The sequence below is a fragment of the Neopelma chrysocephalum genome, unplaced genomic scaffold (genome assembly GCF_003984885.1).
Source record: "Neopelma chrysocephalum unplaced genomic scaffold, ASM398488v2 Primary Assembly neopelma1_25, whole genome shotgun sequence".
Classification (NCBI taxonomy): domain Eukaryota; kingdom Metazoa; phylum Chordata; class Aves; order Passeriformes; family Pipridae; genus Neopelma; species Neopelma chrysocephalum.
In genome coordinates, this window is record NW_020897694.1 from 8,842,021 (window position 1) to 8,855,941 (window position 13,921).

At 45.0% G+C, this 13,921-nt stretch overlaps 1 protein-coding gene across 1 annotated transcript in view; it reads left to right on the plus strand.

The window, feature by feature from the left end:
* Positions 1 to 11,297: 11,297 nt before the first annotated feature.
* The window catches only part of RB1 (RB transcriptional corepressor 1), a 70,773-nt gene continuing 68,149 nt past the window's right edge, over positions 11,298 to 13,921 (plus strand). The window contains exons 1-2 of the mRNA XM_027674372.1: positions 11,298 to 11,422; positions 11,664 to 11,781. Of these exons, the coding sequence (XP_027530173.1) occupies positions 11,334 to 11,422; positions 11,664 to 11,781 (207 nt within the window). The 5' untranslated portion in view covers positions 11,298 to 11,333. The remainder of the gene's footprint in view (positions 11,423 to 11,663; positions 11,782 to 13,921) is intronic.

Consider the following 13,921-nt stretch of genomic DNA (forward strand, 5'->3'; position numbering starts at 1 on the left):
GAAGTGCTGTTTGTAAAGATACAATAGGTGATGGCTGAGAAATTAAATACAAAAAGAGAAGCATGTTTTTCTGTTCCTTTTTTATTTAAAGGTAATATTGTGCTGGTTGCTTACATTCTGGGTTGGTATTTCCACAATACATATGATCGGAATGGAGACCCAAAGGTGACTTAGCATTTTGTTAATGTCTGAAATCCCTGTCATATTTGTCAAATGACAGGCATCATCCAGAGTGTGCCGTGAGTCAGGCTGACCCAGCTGAGAGCCAGGAACGTTCACTACAAGAAGGACTTTGCCATTTCCTTTCTTCGCCTTCATGGCATTTCTGCCAGCCTGTGCCCCTGAGCTTTGCCGGTTAATCTGGAGCTCACTCAAATACCACTAATGCCATTCTGCATTGTGCCATTTACACTTAAAAACTACCATTTTTAAAGCAAGACTGGTTTTGGTTTGTTTTTTTTTAATATAATTGGGTTCTTGTAACAGCAACTTTTGAAGGGGAGAGTGCAGAATAAGATATATTATAGTACCTGCTGTTTTGAAGGTGGTTGTGAAACAAAATGCAGGACGTGAAAAAAGGGAGTAGCACCCAAAAACAAGGCTGGAAAATCTCCCCCAAATCCATTTATGAGCTTCCGTGATATGGGAACTGATTTGTCTTCTGACCAAATTCATCAGGAAAGTAGAACTGTTAAATAGAGGATTTGCAAAAAAAAAAATAGTTTAAACCTATTTTTAAATAATATGAGCCATAGGTGACCAAATAATTTGTCTTAGGTTAATTCAGTTAAGAGGCTTTGTACTAATCTTATTTTTCATCTTTTAAAGGATCTTTTTTTAATATAGTGGGAGGATGCTTTACTGTTTTTGGAGCTATTATACAATTATAAACATGCTATCATGCAGCTTCCTGCTATTGTGAATGTTTGGTGTGAGATAAAATAATTTGTTTTAAAGGAAGCTTCCTAAATACACAATACTTTTTTTTCTTCATCTACGTGTGGCTTGATTTACAGTGTAATCTTAGTGTAAGTGCATTATATGTAAAATGAAAAGTATAACTGCTGTTTTCCAAAAGCCAGACTTTTTAATCCATTTTTGATGGTGCATGGAAGTCATGAGCATCAAATAACGTACATATAGGTTACATGTTCATGTATAAAGTATATTTATATAGCTGCACTTAAGTATAGATGCAAGCAAGCTGGAAAACCTGCTGGGAAAACTTTAGGTGCAGACATTCAGGATGTTGCAATTGTGTGCTTGCAACAGAGGTCAAGTCTATGTCAGGACAAGATTATTGGTGCATTCTTTGGAGCCCTGTATGACGCAAGATTCACGCTGAAGTACTTTTAAGGATGTTTACTACCTTTACATGAGTGTACTGTTCCTATTTTCCATAAGTTAAACGTGAAACTTGTTAATTTTTAAGCAAACTTCACATTGTCTTTAGCTTGTTTTCAAAATAAAACTCAACAGCCAAACTTGGTGATCTGTGGTGTGTCCTTTAATGGAGACACCAGCAAATGACACTACTGAAAGGGTGGTGGAGCAGGGGGAGAAATAGATTTGTTCTTACAGACAGGCGGTTTCTAAGATGATGCCACATGCCCGTGTCCTTCATAGCTTTTGAGCCTGTTGGATGGTGGAAGGAAATTTACTTTGGTTAGTAGTGTGAAAATAAGCATGGAGAAAGAGGGAGAAACTTGTGTATACTAAGGGAAAGCTCCCAGCATGTACTAATGCCATATTAAATGCCAGGCAGTTTGTATGGGAAGATGACCTAAAACACCCAGAGTGCAGCAAAAGCTCATGCTGGAACTTCTGCCCTCTTAGACAAAGTCCGTGAAGCATGGGAAATGAATCCATGGAAAGAACTAGGAGATGCTTGGGCTTTTTTTATTTTTAAATAAATAAATAAATATAATAAATACAAGTATAATGATAGTTAAGAGTCTAATAAACAAACATAGCTGTGCTGTTCTGAAGAAGACCATGTTTCTAGCCCAATGAAAAGGGTTAGTATAAAAATTACTTCATTGGACAATTATCTTTGCAAGTATTTTTAAAACTCCTTATAAGAAAGAAAATTAATATTAATGCTGAGACACACTTTGTCACTGACGTAGCAAAATCACTAACCTATGCATCCGTGTTTATTTGGTGGAGGGGGCTGTGTTGGTCTCTCATGGGTCCCAAACACCCTCATGAAATTCAGCTGGTCTTTGCCTGTGTAGGGCTGTTGTGACCAGTCGATGTGTTTGATCTGGGCTTGCAGACCATGATGAAAGCTCCAAGTCCTCCCTCCTCTAGCTGAAGTCTTGCAGCTTTAGTAAAGATGCATGGGGCAAGTTTTGGCATGAAAAAAATACTTAAGGCCTGCAAGACAGAAATGCAAGAGTTCAGCTATCTTGACGTCTGGCAAGGTGTGTACATACTTTTGTTCATACTGGTTGGGTAGGAGGATGGAAGTCTGACATGTCAGTGTTAGCAGAAGCTTGTGGTTTAGAGAGATTAGAGCTGTATTCTCACTGACATTGCATGTTCTAGTTGTAGGAGGATATTTTACTGTTATGGAGGAAGCAACATAGAGCCTATAGTATTGTTGTCATACTGTGAGTTTTTCTGGAATGCTATACACAAATGTTTTCACCTAATTAGGGTGTTTCACTGCCATGGCTTAGTAAAGAATGTCATTAGCTTGGGCACACTTAAAAAGGAAAAACCAAGATCATGGGTTGGTTTAGTTCAGAGAAATGCCTATGTCTGTTCACTACAGGCTACGGTTGCTAATTTTCAACTGGGTTTCAGGTTGTTGGTTAAGATTAATTTGATTCCTGAGACCTACTTCCAGTAGAGTGCATTCTGCTTCTTGTGGGCTTAGGAAATCTTGGAAGCGGTGGCATGGAAAACATCCTCACTGGGGAGACCGCCAGCAGCAGGACAGGGTGTTCCCTTGCCGGAGCATCTTGAGAGGAAGCAGAACCTGGAACTGAGCAGTACGGAAAGGGAGGGATCATGATGGGGTCATTGTGACAGTATAATTGCAAGCAATAAGAGGGTTGTGGTTTGCTGACCTTTATTTCATTACCAGTTGGCAGTACCAACCAAAATGAACTGCCCTGCAGAGAGGACGCAGGATGCCCTGCACCCTCCAGGGGCAGAATGTGTCTGGGCTTACACCAGTAAACCATTTTCAGCTTCCAGGGCAGAGCTGATGCCACTGTAATCTCAAGGCAGCGTTACCAGGAAAGGTGATGCTGGGGAGTGGAAAAGGCCTGTTCAAACCATGGCCTGAGTGTGTCCCTGAGGCACTCCTGAAGCAAGACCAGCACGTAGGTCTGTCTGTTGTGCCAGGTGCTGCTCCAGGGAAGTTCTTGAGGCCTGGGGCCTATAGGGCAGCAGGTGGAGCAAAGTTGGCCCGCGGGGAGTTGGAGCATGTCTGTCGCTCCTGTTAGCAATTGTGCTGGGGCTTTGAGAGGGACAACTGGGCTCCAGGTGACACTGATGGCAGGGGGCTAGAGGCTGCTGTCTGAAAAGGCTGACCTGGAGAGGCTATGTTCCCTCCCTGGTTAATTCTGCCTGTTACAGACAGGGAAATGGTGTGATTCAGGGAGACATCTATAATCCAATAATTTTACAGCCTATGGGCTTTATTCAAGCAAAAATTCTTCAAATATTTAGTACTTGCACTAATATCCAGAGGCTCCCAACTTGGTGGTTTTAGTGCATACATTTTTGTCATGCAACTCCAAAAGAACTGATTTTACTGTAATTGTAACAACTTCAGTGATAGAGGTCCGTGATAATGTAGGAATAAGCAGCTAGTCTTGGTAGACCGTGAGGTGTACTTAAATCAAGTTTTCCTCTCACAAATATTTCATTTTTATGAAAACTAAAGGAGCAGCAAGCGTCTAGGCTTGGTTTCATTTGCAGTGAAATCATGGCTTCTATTCCCACCGGCAATTGCCATGAAACTATAGCAACAGTTTTAAGTGAAAAAATTAAGATAATAAAATTACCTAAGGTTTTGTAGCAGCTGGAAACAATGTGTCAGGACTGCCTGACTGGGCGATGTTTCACAGACTTCCAACTGTCTATGACCTACACTTTAAAGGCAGTTGTAGCGAGATGTTTAGAATAAACATTTAGATATTGTCAAGTCAAATGAGAAGATGATCATTAATACTTTATTTGACCTTGCGGTGTTTCCTTTGTTTCTTTTTTTCTTTTTCCCACTCAGAGCTGATCTTCTTCTTTCCTTTGTCATTTTATTGAAAAGTCTAAAGGTTCCATTTAAAAGAAGAAGTTTTAAAATACAGGATTAAAACATTCAAATCAGTGCCTCTAACAAGGGAGGGGGAAAGTGCAGAACTTTACGTATGTTTTTACACAAGCACGTGCCTTTCTTTGGAAGTATATACATACATTTTGTTTCTTCTTATTGCAGTTCAGATGTAGTTTCTACATCTGAGACTCCAGGATGGACAATTAAAGGTTATTGTTGCTTGATTGATCTCCTGCCTCCCTTCTTCTCCCTCTAGTTGTAACTTTAAGTATTCTGAGATTATATTTTGGTTATACCTGCTCATGGAGGGGAGCCCTAAGAGCCTTGCTTGATGAAAAAGTGCATAAAATTTGACTTGAGAAGGTGCTTGGCATACTAACAATTTTAGAAAATTAGTATTTACACAGAGGCTGGTTTGTGAACTCCTTAAAAAGAGCAAGGCACAGAGGGCCAAGAGACAAATTCTTTGCCTATCATTTGGATGATCCAGGGCCTGGCTCTAACAGCACGTTAAAGCAGCTGTGAGGGAAGTGACCCAGGAGGGTGTGTTTCCTTCTTGCTGACAGCTGGGATGGTCTCCACTGGCTGTGACCAAGTTTTCTGAGATGCTTTGCTCTCCCTTAAAATTCTTTCGTCCTCTTAAAGCCAGTTGTGAGGAGAAGGCAGTGGACTCACCTGTGGTTTAGGGTTTTAGCTTACTTTTCCAAACTGGTAAATCTGTCTAATTGTCTGTGATTCAACTGTAGATGACAGGCAGTCCTAGACTCCGAACCTTCCAAAGCAACTGATATCATCTGATTACAGGAAGTATTTAAATATGCTTAGGAGCAGGAAAAATGTATTGCCACAGTTGTACTAGGCTCATAATCATCATCATCATGGCTAGGCTTCGCGAACGAAGATTTGGGAAGGGCTCTACCCACTTTTCTTGCAAGCGCGCTGGTGGCTAAAAAGGCCAATACGAGAGAGGCAAGTCCGGTTGCAAAAGACACAGCAGAAAGACTCCTTAGATGGTATATTCTGCAAGGCTCGATTCTTTCTGCGTTGTCTTTTCTCCTCAAGGGTGATCCTGCGTGCTTTCTCAAAAGCATCAGCAGCGTTAAAAATGGTGTGTCTCCAGGCCTCCCGATTAGAGGCCAGAGTAGACCAGTTATGGTGGTCAATATGCCCGAGGCTGAGTTGTTGCTTCAGGGAGTCCTTGTATCTTTTCTTCGGAGCTCCTCTCTTGCGGCAGCCGGTGGCAAGTTCACCATAAAGCAGGATCTTAGGGAGGCGGTGGTCCTTCATCCTGGAGACGTGCCCTGCCCATCGCAGTTGCGTTCTTAGTAACATGGCCTCAATACTTGTGATTGCTGCCTGTTCGAGAACAGATGTATTGGTCACATAATCTGACCAGTGGATGTTTAGGATTGTACGGAGGCAGCGTTGATGGAAGCGTTCTAGGAGACGCAGGTGGTGGCGGTAGATGACCCATGATTCGGAACCATATAAAAGAGTAGACAGCACTATGGCTCTGTAAACACTGATCTTGGTACTTTTCTTCAAGTGTTTATTACGCCATACTCTTTTATGGAGTTTTCCAAAAGCACTATATGCCTTCGCTAACCTATTGTCTATCTCCCCATCAATCTTACCATCCGAGGAGATGAGGCTGCCTAGGTAATTAAACTGTTGGACTGATTTGAGTTCTGACTGGCCAATGGTGATGTGGGGATGATGGGGGACTTCCTGAGGTGCAGGCTGATGGAGAACTTCTGTCTTCTTTAGGCTGACTTCCAGCCCAAAGAGCTCAGCAGCATCTGCAAAGCAGGATGTTAAACGCTGCAGAGCTGCTTCTGTGTGGGCAACAAGGGCGGCGTCATCAGCGTAAAGCAGCTCCCGGACAAGATGGTTTAGGGTCTTAGTGTGGGCCTTTAGTCGCCTTAGGTTGAATAGGCTTCCATCAGTACGATATCGAATGTAGATACCATCCTGATCATCAAGGTCTGCCGTGGCCCTTTGGAGCATCATGCTGAAAAAGACTGTGAATAGGGTAGGAGCGAGAACGCAGCCTTGTTTCACACCATTCTTTATTAGAAAAGGCTCAGAAAGTGTGTTGCCATATCTGACTTGGCCGTGCTGATCCTCATGAAGTGAGATGATCATTTTAAGGAACTTGGGGGGACAACCTAAACGTTCCAAAATCTGCCAAAGACCTTTTCTGCTCACAGTATCGAAAGCCTTGGTGAGGTCAACAAAGGTTACATAGAGACCTTTGTTCTGTTCCCTACACTTTTCTTGCAGTTGTCTGAGAACAAAAATCATGTCTGTGGTGCTCCTGTTGGCTCTGAAGCCACACTGACTTTCAGGTAGAATATCTTCTGCTACAGCGGGTATTAGTCTGTTCAGAAGTATTCTTGCCAAGATTTTGCCAGCAATGGAGAGCAGAGTACCTGATTTAGTACCTTTCTTCTTATACAAGGTGATGATGACTGCATCACGAAGGTCTGAAGGTAGTTCGCCTAGTTCCCAACAGCGCACCACAAGCTCATGAAATTTAGCATGGAGTGCAAGCCCCCCATGTTTCCAGACTTCAGGTGGAATTCCATCAACCCCAGCTGCCTTGCCGATTTTCACCTGCTGTATGGCCTTGAGGGTTTCTCCTAAAGTGGGAGCAGTATCCAATTCATACTTCACTGGTTGTTGTGTGATGGACTGAATTGCTGAGTCTTGGACTACACGGTTGGTACTGAAAAGAGTCTGAAAGTGTTCAGACCATCGATTCAGAATGGAGGTTTTATCTGTCAGAAGCGTTTGACCATCTGCAGTGAGTAGTGGGCTTTGGACTTGGTATGTAGGCCCGTATGCTGTTTTCAGGGCCTCATAGAATCCTTTGTGATCCCCTGTATCTGCACATAGTTGAGTTTTTGCAGCTAGATCGATCCACCACTTGTTCTGGATGTCACGGAGTTTCTGTTGGAGCTTGCTGCATGCAAGACGAAAGGCTATTTTTCTTGCGGGACAGGATGGCAGTGCAAGGTGTGCTTGGTGGGCAGTTCTCTTCTTCCTCAACAATTCCTGGATTTCTTGATTATTTTCATCAAACCAGTCCTTGTTCTTCTTGAGGGAGAACCCTAAGGATTCTTCAGAGGATTGCAGGATGCTGCTTTTAATATGCTGCCAAATTGTTTCAGGAGAGGAATCTGCAGAATCTGTGGAATGGTTATCAAGCTTAGTTTGAAGGTTTGCCTGGAATCTTTCTCTTACTGTGGCTGATTGGAGATCGTTAACTTGGAGTCTTCTCCTTGGGATACTGCCCCTTTTGGGTTTGAATTTGAGATTGAAATTGAGTTTACAGCGCACAAGCCGATGGTCTGTTTGGCATTCTGCGCTGGGCATCACGCGGGTATGGAGGACATCGCGGACATCTCTCCGTCGCACCAAGACATAATCAATGAGGTGCCAATGCTTAGACCTGGGGTGCATCCAGGTTGTCTTCAGACTATTTTTCTGCTGAAAGATAGTATTGGTGATGGTAAACTGTTGCTCCGCACAGAATTCTAGCAGAAGTCGACCATTATCGTTGCAGTTTCCAACACCATGCTTGCCTAATATTCCTTTCCATGCTTCAAAATTTTTACCTACTCTGGCGTTGAAATCACCAAGGATAATGATCTTATCATCTGCTGGTACCTTTTGGGTAAGGCAGCGCAGGTCAGTGTAAAATTTATCTTTTTCAGCAGGGTCAGCTTGGAGAGTTGGGGCATATATACTAAAGATGACAACGTGATGCTTGTTGTTTAGTGGAAGGCGTAGGGAGATAATGCGGTCAGAGTGACCTGTCGGCAGATTTTCGAGTTTAGGGACAATAGAGTTTTTGATCATGAAGCCGACACCTGAGAGATGTTTTTCAGTTCTGGGCTTACCTGACCAAAAGAGTGTGTAACCGGCACCGTGTTCTCTGAGGCTGCCTTCCTCGTGAAGGCGAACTTCACTGAGAGCAGCTATGTTGATGTTGAGACGGGCCAGTTCATGGGCAATTAGGGCAGAACGTCGCTCAGGACGACCGCTATCTGCAGAATCGAGCATGGTTCTGATGTTCCAACATGCTAAAGTTAATTTAGGTACACCTTTGGAGGCAGGTGCATGCCTTTGTCTTTTGTTCTTTGTGCGACCGCATTGGAAGAAGATGCCCGTTGGTCTGCGGTTAACCAACCGGGTGAAGGTGGAGATGAGCTTTGTTTAGGCCACCTTTTCTAGGCCCCTCTCCGAGTGGAGCAAGCAGTGCTGTCCTTGAAAAGGCTGCTTGGACGTTCAGGGTGCTGCCCCAAGAGACTCTCATCTCCGTCAGTCTCAAATGACCAATATCCTGAACCGCCTGCATGCAGGGTTGGGTCTGCGGCTCCCAGTGCACCTTTCACCTACCGTTTCGACCCTCGCCCGTCGCTACAGGACTTTTTGCATGTGGGTAAAGCCTTCAAGCCTGCGCAATGGATTTTTTAGGTGAGATGCAGTATGCGCGGAACTGAACCCACCCTTTAATCCTAAGGTTCATCTGCCAGGGCCGAGCAAGCTTGGACGGTGGCAGCGAGGTCCTCAGGACGTAGGTTTGATTAGAGTGACCTTCTCTTAGATGGATGGCCTTACAGGGCTAAGCGAGCTCCATCTACCCGGGTTTGAGATTAGAGTTGTCCTTCTCCTAGGATGACTGCCAAAAGGCTAACGAGCTCATCCTGCCCAAGAACGTAGTGTATCTGGTCCTACGGTTTTGACCTGTCTGGCATGGGTGACCCTACTGAAGGCATGAACCAACACCAGCATAGCTCGCAACCATATAGGGGTACACAGGCTACATACCTGTTACAACAATTTGGGCAAGTCTTTCATTTCCTACTTTACTAACACATACCTATACACAATCTGAAGGAGAAATCCAGGAACAACCCTTTGACCTATCCACACTTTCAGGACATAACAGAGCAAAGCAAATATATCCAGAACATGCTGAACCTGGGCAGTAGCCACAGGTAAGCTAGAAACAGACAGACAAACAAAACAAACCAACAGTTCTGGCCCCTGTACCCATCCAAGGCTGGGGTGCCTTACAAGGTCCCAGCCTAGCTGGGACCCCCGTCACTCTAAAGGAACCCCGTTATCCACCCTGACCATGTCCTTCCTCCACTGTGTTACCACGAATCTTCAGGCGCACTGCTTACCTGTGGCACCTCACACAGGACTGCCCCGCTCTCCCTTCCGACTAGGCTCATAATACAGAATGTCTAAATCCCAAGGCAGTCTACAACTCAAAAATTTAGTTTGGAATTTATGTACATTGATTTGCTCCAAAAATCCCATTTTTTTTTTTTTTCTGTAATTGGTTTAATTCTAATTACAGAGCAGAAAACCAGTCTGTTCTCCTGTTTTAAGTTAATGAATATAAAGGAAAAACCTGAAAAAATTAACAAAATGTATGAATCTTAAAAATACTAGTGAATTTCAACTGTATACCATAGTAATACTCATCTTGGGTTTTGTTCAGTTTTGTTTTTTTGAAATCCAGAGTTTTGACAGCAATCTCACTAAAACTAGTTGCTTTACAGGCAACAGATAAATATGTGCATGTAGTAAGAATCCCTGTGTACAAATATTTTTCCTTTTTCTAAGAAGTTGTCATCATACAAATCTGAAAATAAAGGTGCTTGTTTACAACAGTGATCTGCCTTCTAAACATGGGTATGCAACTGCAGACAACAAAATAGATTTTTCAGATCTGTGAATCGGGGCACTGGGGATTTGAATCTCATTGGCTTAAAATCCAGGGAATGCCCATAGACTGAATGTCTTACATTAAGCACAATTTTAATGCACAGTGCTATAGTAACATTTCAGTGAGGACTTGGATGAATGTTAGATTGAGAGATCAGAGAATGATTTACATTGGAAAAGACCTCTAAGACCACAGAGTGCAACCTCTGACTAATCACCACCTTGTCAACGAGACCATGGCACTAAGTGTCACGTCCAGCTTTTCCTTAAACACCTCCAGGGATGGTGATTCCACTACCTCCCTGGGCAGCCCATCCCAATGTTTTAACAACCCCTTCTGTGAAGAAATTCTTCCTGATGTCCAACCTGAATCTCTCCTGGCACAACTTGAGGACCTCTTATTCTGTCACTAGTTGCTTGGGAAAAGAGGCTGACCCACACCTGGCTACAACCTCCTTTCAGGTAGGTGTAGTGAGTGATATAGTCACCCCTGAACCTCCTCTTCTCCAGGTTAAATAATCCCAGCTCCCTTAGACACTCCTCATAGGACTCATGCTCCAGATCCTTCACCAAATCCGTTGCCCTTCTCTGGACTTTCTTGTAGTGAGGGCCCCAGAACTGGACACAGCACTCAAAGTGTAACCCCACCAGTGCCGAGTACAGGGGGACAATCACTTCCCTGCTCCTGATGGCCACACTATTGCTGATACAGGTCAGGATGCCACTGGACTCCTTGGCCACCTGGGCACACTGCTGGCTCATATTCAGCAGCTGTCGATCAGCACCCACAGGTCCTTTTCCTGGGCAGCTCTCTAGCCACTCTGCCCCCATCCTGTAGCGCTGCATAGGGTTGTCGTGGCCAAAGTGCAGGACAGGGCACTTTGCCTTATTGAACCAACGCTCATAATGAACTTGCAATTCCTATCCTGCTCTGCTCTGCACCTATATAGTTATTTATTTTTATATATAGGTCTGTGGTTCTTCCCATGTCTAGGAAAAGATGTATCGACTGCCCCGCCAGCTTGTTGAGTACCTGACGTATCAGGCACAGCTGGGCTGCCGTCCCTGGGGTGACCGAGGGACACAGACTGATCTCCAGCGCCGGCAGCCCCGGTGGTCGTTGTGTGAGGGACTGGCCCTGGCGGCCCGGCCAAGCCGCCCCTTATCCCTCACGCATTTCCCGCTGTCCCGGGGGCGGGGCGGGGGCGCGGCCCGGAAGTGACGGCACAGAAGTTCGGGCGGCGGGCGGGGGCCGGGAGCGGGAGACGCGGTCCCTTCAGTGGTGGTGCCCGGAGCTGCGATGCCGCCTAAGCCCCCGCGCAGGGCGGGCGCCGCCAGGAGCCAGCGTGCCAGCCCCGACGGCGGCTCCGCGCCGCCCGCCACCCCCCGGTAAGCGCCACTCGGGCCGGGAGCCGCCGCGGCGGGACGGCTGGGGGGGCGGGTGGACCGCCTCGGGGCTCTCGGCGCCCGAGGGTCCGGGCTGTGTCCCCTCCCGGGCTGTGCCGCCGAGTGGGGCGGTGTCACCCCGGGGCGGCTCCGGCAGCGGGTAGTGTGAGTTCCCTCGTCGCTCCGGTGTGCGGCCGGTCCGCCGCACCGTGTCACCGCTGGTGGTGTCTGGTGCTTTTCGTAGGCTCGAGATCGGAGAGGCTGACTTCGTCGTGCTCTGTGATGCCCTGAAAGTGTCGGAGAGCGTGAGGGAGAAAGCGTGGAAGACGTATGAGAGCCTATCCGCAGTGGATGGAGCTCTGGTGAGTACCTGGTGCTCACGGCATTGCTCTGTGGTAGTGTCCGTCCTGTGCCCCGGTTCAGATATTGAGCTATTACTTTGCTGCACCGGGGCCCAAGTGTCTCACAACCAAAGCTCGTGCGGTGTGACTTCAGTCTAACTTCACTGGGAAAAAAATTAAGTTGGGTGTTGCCATATTCATGTCTATATTAACTGGCTTCCACAGATTCCCCTTTCTTGTTAATGTTTTGCAGTAAAGGTATGGGCTAAAGAATTCTTTTAGATGACTAATGAATCACAGTAGGAAAAAACACCATGTGATTAGCTAAATATTCAAAGTCTAAGTTATTTCAAATATGTCTTGGTCAGCTTTATACAGGTCATCTTGTTGTTTCTCTGTATCTCCTTTGCTGCCTCCTTTATGAGGCTGCAGAAAGGGTCTGGAGAAGACTAGTGTGGAGAAAGGAATGTTAAACTCTTTTTTTTCCTACTGCATAATGTTAACCTGTATGTACCTACCATTGAGGTATTTCCATTCAAAATTAGTCACTGGGCATGTGTAAACAAATTAATAAAATGTTAGGCCTTTTCGTGATTTTTGCTTTTCCTTCTCAGTATCACTGCTGTGTCAACAAGCTGACTCAGAGAACAGCTATAATACAATTAAATCATTTCAGAAGCTTGTTATACAAACTTGTCTTAGATTTGTAATACCTAGCTGCAGTATAACTTGCTGTGTGGACTTGCATTTATATATATGTTGCACCTCTGCTTACTCTTCTGCAATTTGAGTTACCACAGAATAGTTATGGTTGGAAGGGACCTCTGGAGATCATCTAATCCAATGCCCCTGCCAAGGCAGGGTCACCTAGTGCAGGTTACACAAGAACACGTCCAGGTATGTTTTGAACATTGCCAGATAGGGAGATTCCACAATCTCCCTGGGCAGCCTGTTCCAGTGCTCTGCCATCCTCAATGTAAAGTAGTTTGTCACTACTACTACCTGGTTGTCTGTAGCTTTTAAACTGCAGTGTGGATTTACCAGCTCTTATTGCTTTTGAGTTTTGCAACCAAGTTTAGTAACAGCATGGGAGAGAGACTGTACAGCTCTTTCAGTAACAGACACATTTCTGGCCATAGGTGTTCACAGGAAGCATTTCCCAAAATGCATAGTCTAGCTCCCGTATATGAATGAAAACAGGTGTAGTCAGTTCTCTTGAGGGGAAAAAAACAAGGCAGATTTCAGCATAATCCTACAAATTTCACTTACAGGCCAAGTTTTGTTTGCACTGATTTTCACTAATTTGTTTTACCTAGCACTGGCCAGATAAGATACAGGATACTCAAAACCCTTCAGCACCTGAAGATGATTTCCTTTACCTATTCAGAACAGGACAAGGACCAGACCTTCATTATGATTTATAGCTAATATTTGTTGTCATAAGACTAATTGCTAAGAGCCTTTCAATGTATAGGAAAAAAAAAATCTACATTATATTGTGTTTCAATCCAAGTCCTTTTCCTCAAACTTTCAGATGTATCAGCAAGGTGTTGAAATGAGTAAGCTCACAAGTGTGTGCCTCTGTGGGGACCTGGAAGGCACTGGAGCTGCTACTTCTAGCTGAGAACAGACTTCACTTGACAATGAAGTCAAACAAAGTAACAGCCTGGCTAATTGCTGCTGCACTTTTCAGGTCAAGCTGTTATCGTGGTGAGCCTGGCTTCTCGGGGTGATGCTAGTTCAAGTTGCAGGGATTCGAGAGGAGGCTGTCTTTAAATGCCTGCTCCTTTTTCTCCTCTGGTAAAGGTGATATGTTGGAGAGGCTGTCACAGGGCTTGTCCTGCAAGCACCAGCTGCATGTTTTAATCAGTAGGGGTCAGTACTAACCAGTTCTGCACTGGAACAGAAGCTGCTTGTGTAGCAACTTTCTGTTCTTAAGCAAAAGGGGAAATGGCAGGCCACTAGTTGAGACAAATACCTACCAGAACACTTCTGTTTAACATTGTAGTTGGTTTTACTTGAAGAAGCTTAAATCATCAGGCCACTGATGGAAATAGAGGTAGCATCTAATGATCCCACACTCAAGCCATTTACAACGCACAAAGACCTGAAACCTTACCTTCCCTGGCACACTGACCTTGTTCTTTATGGTTGATCTCAG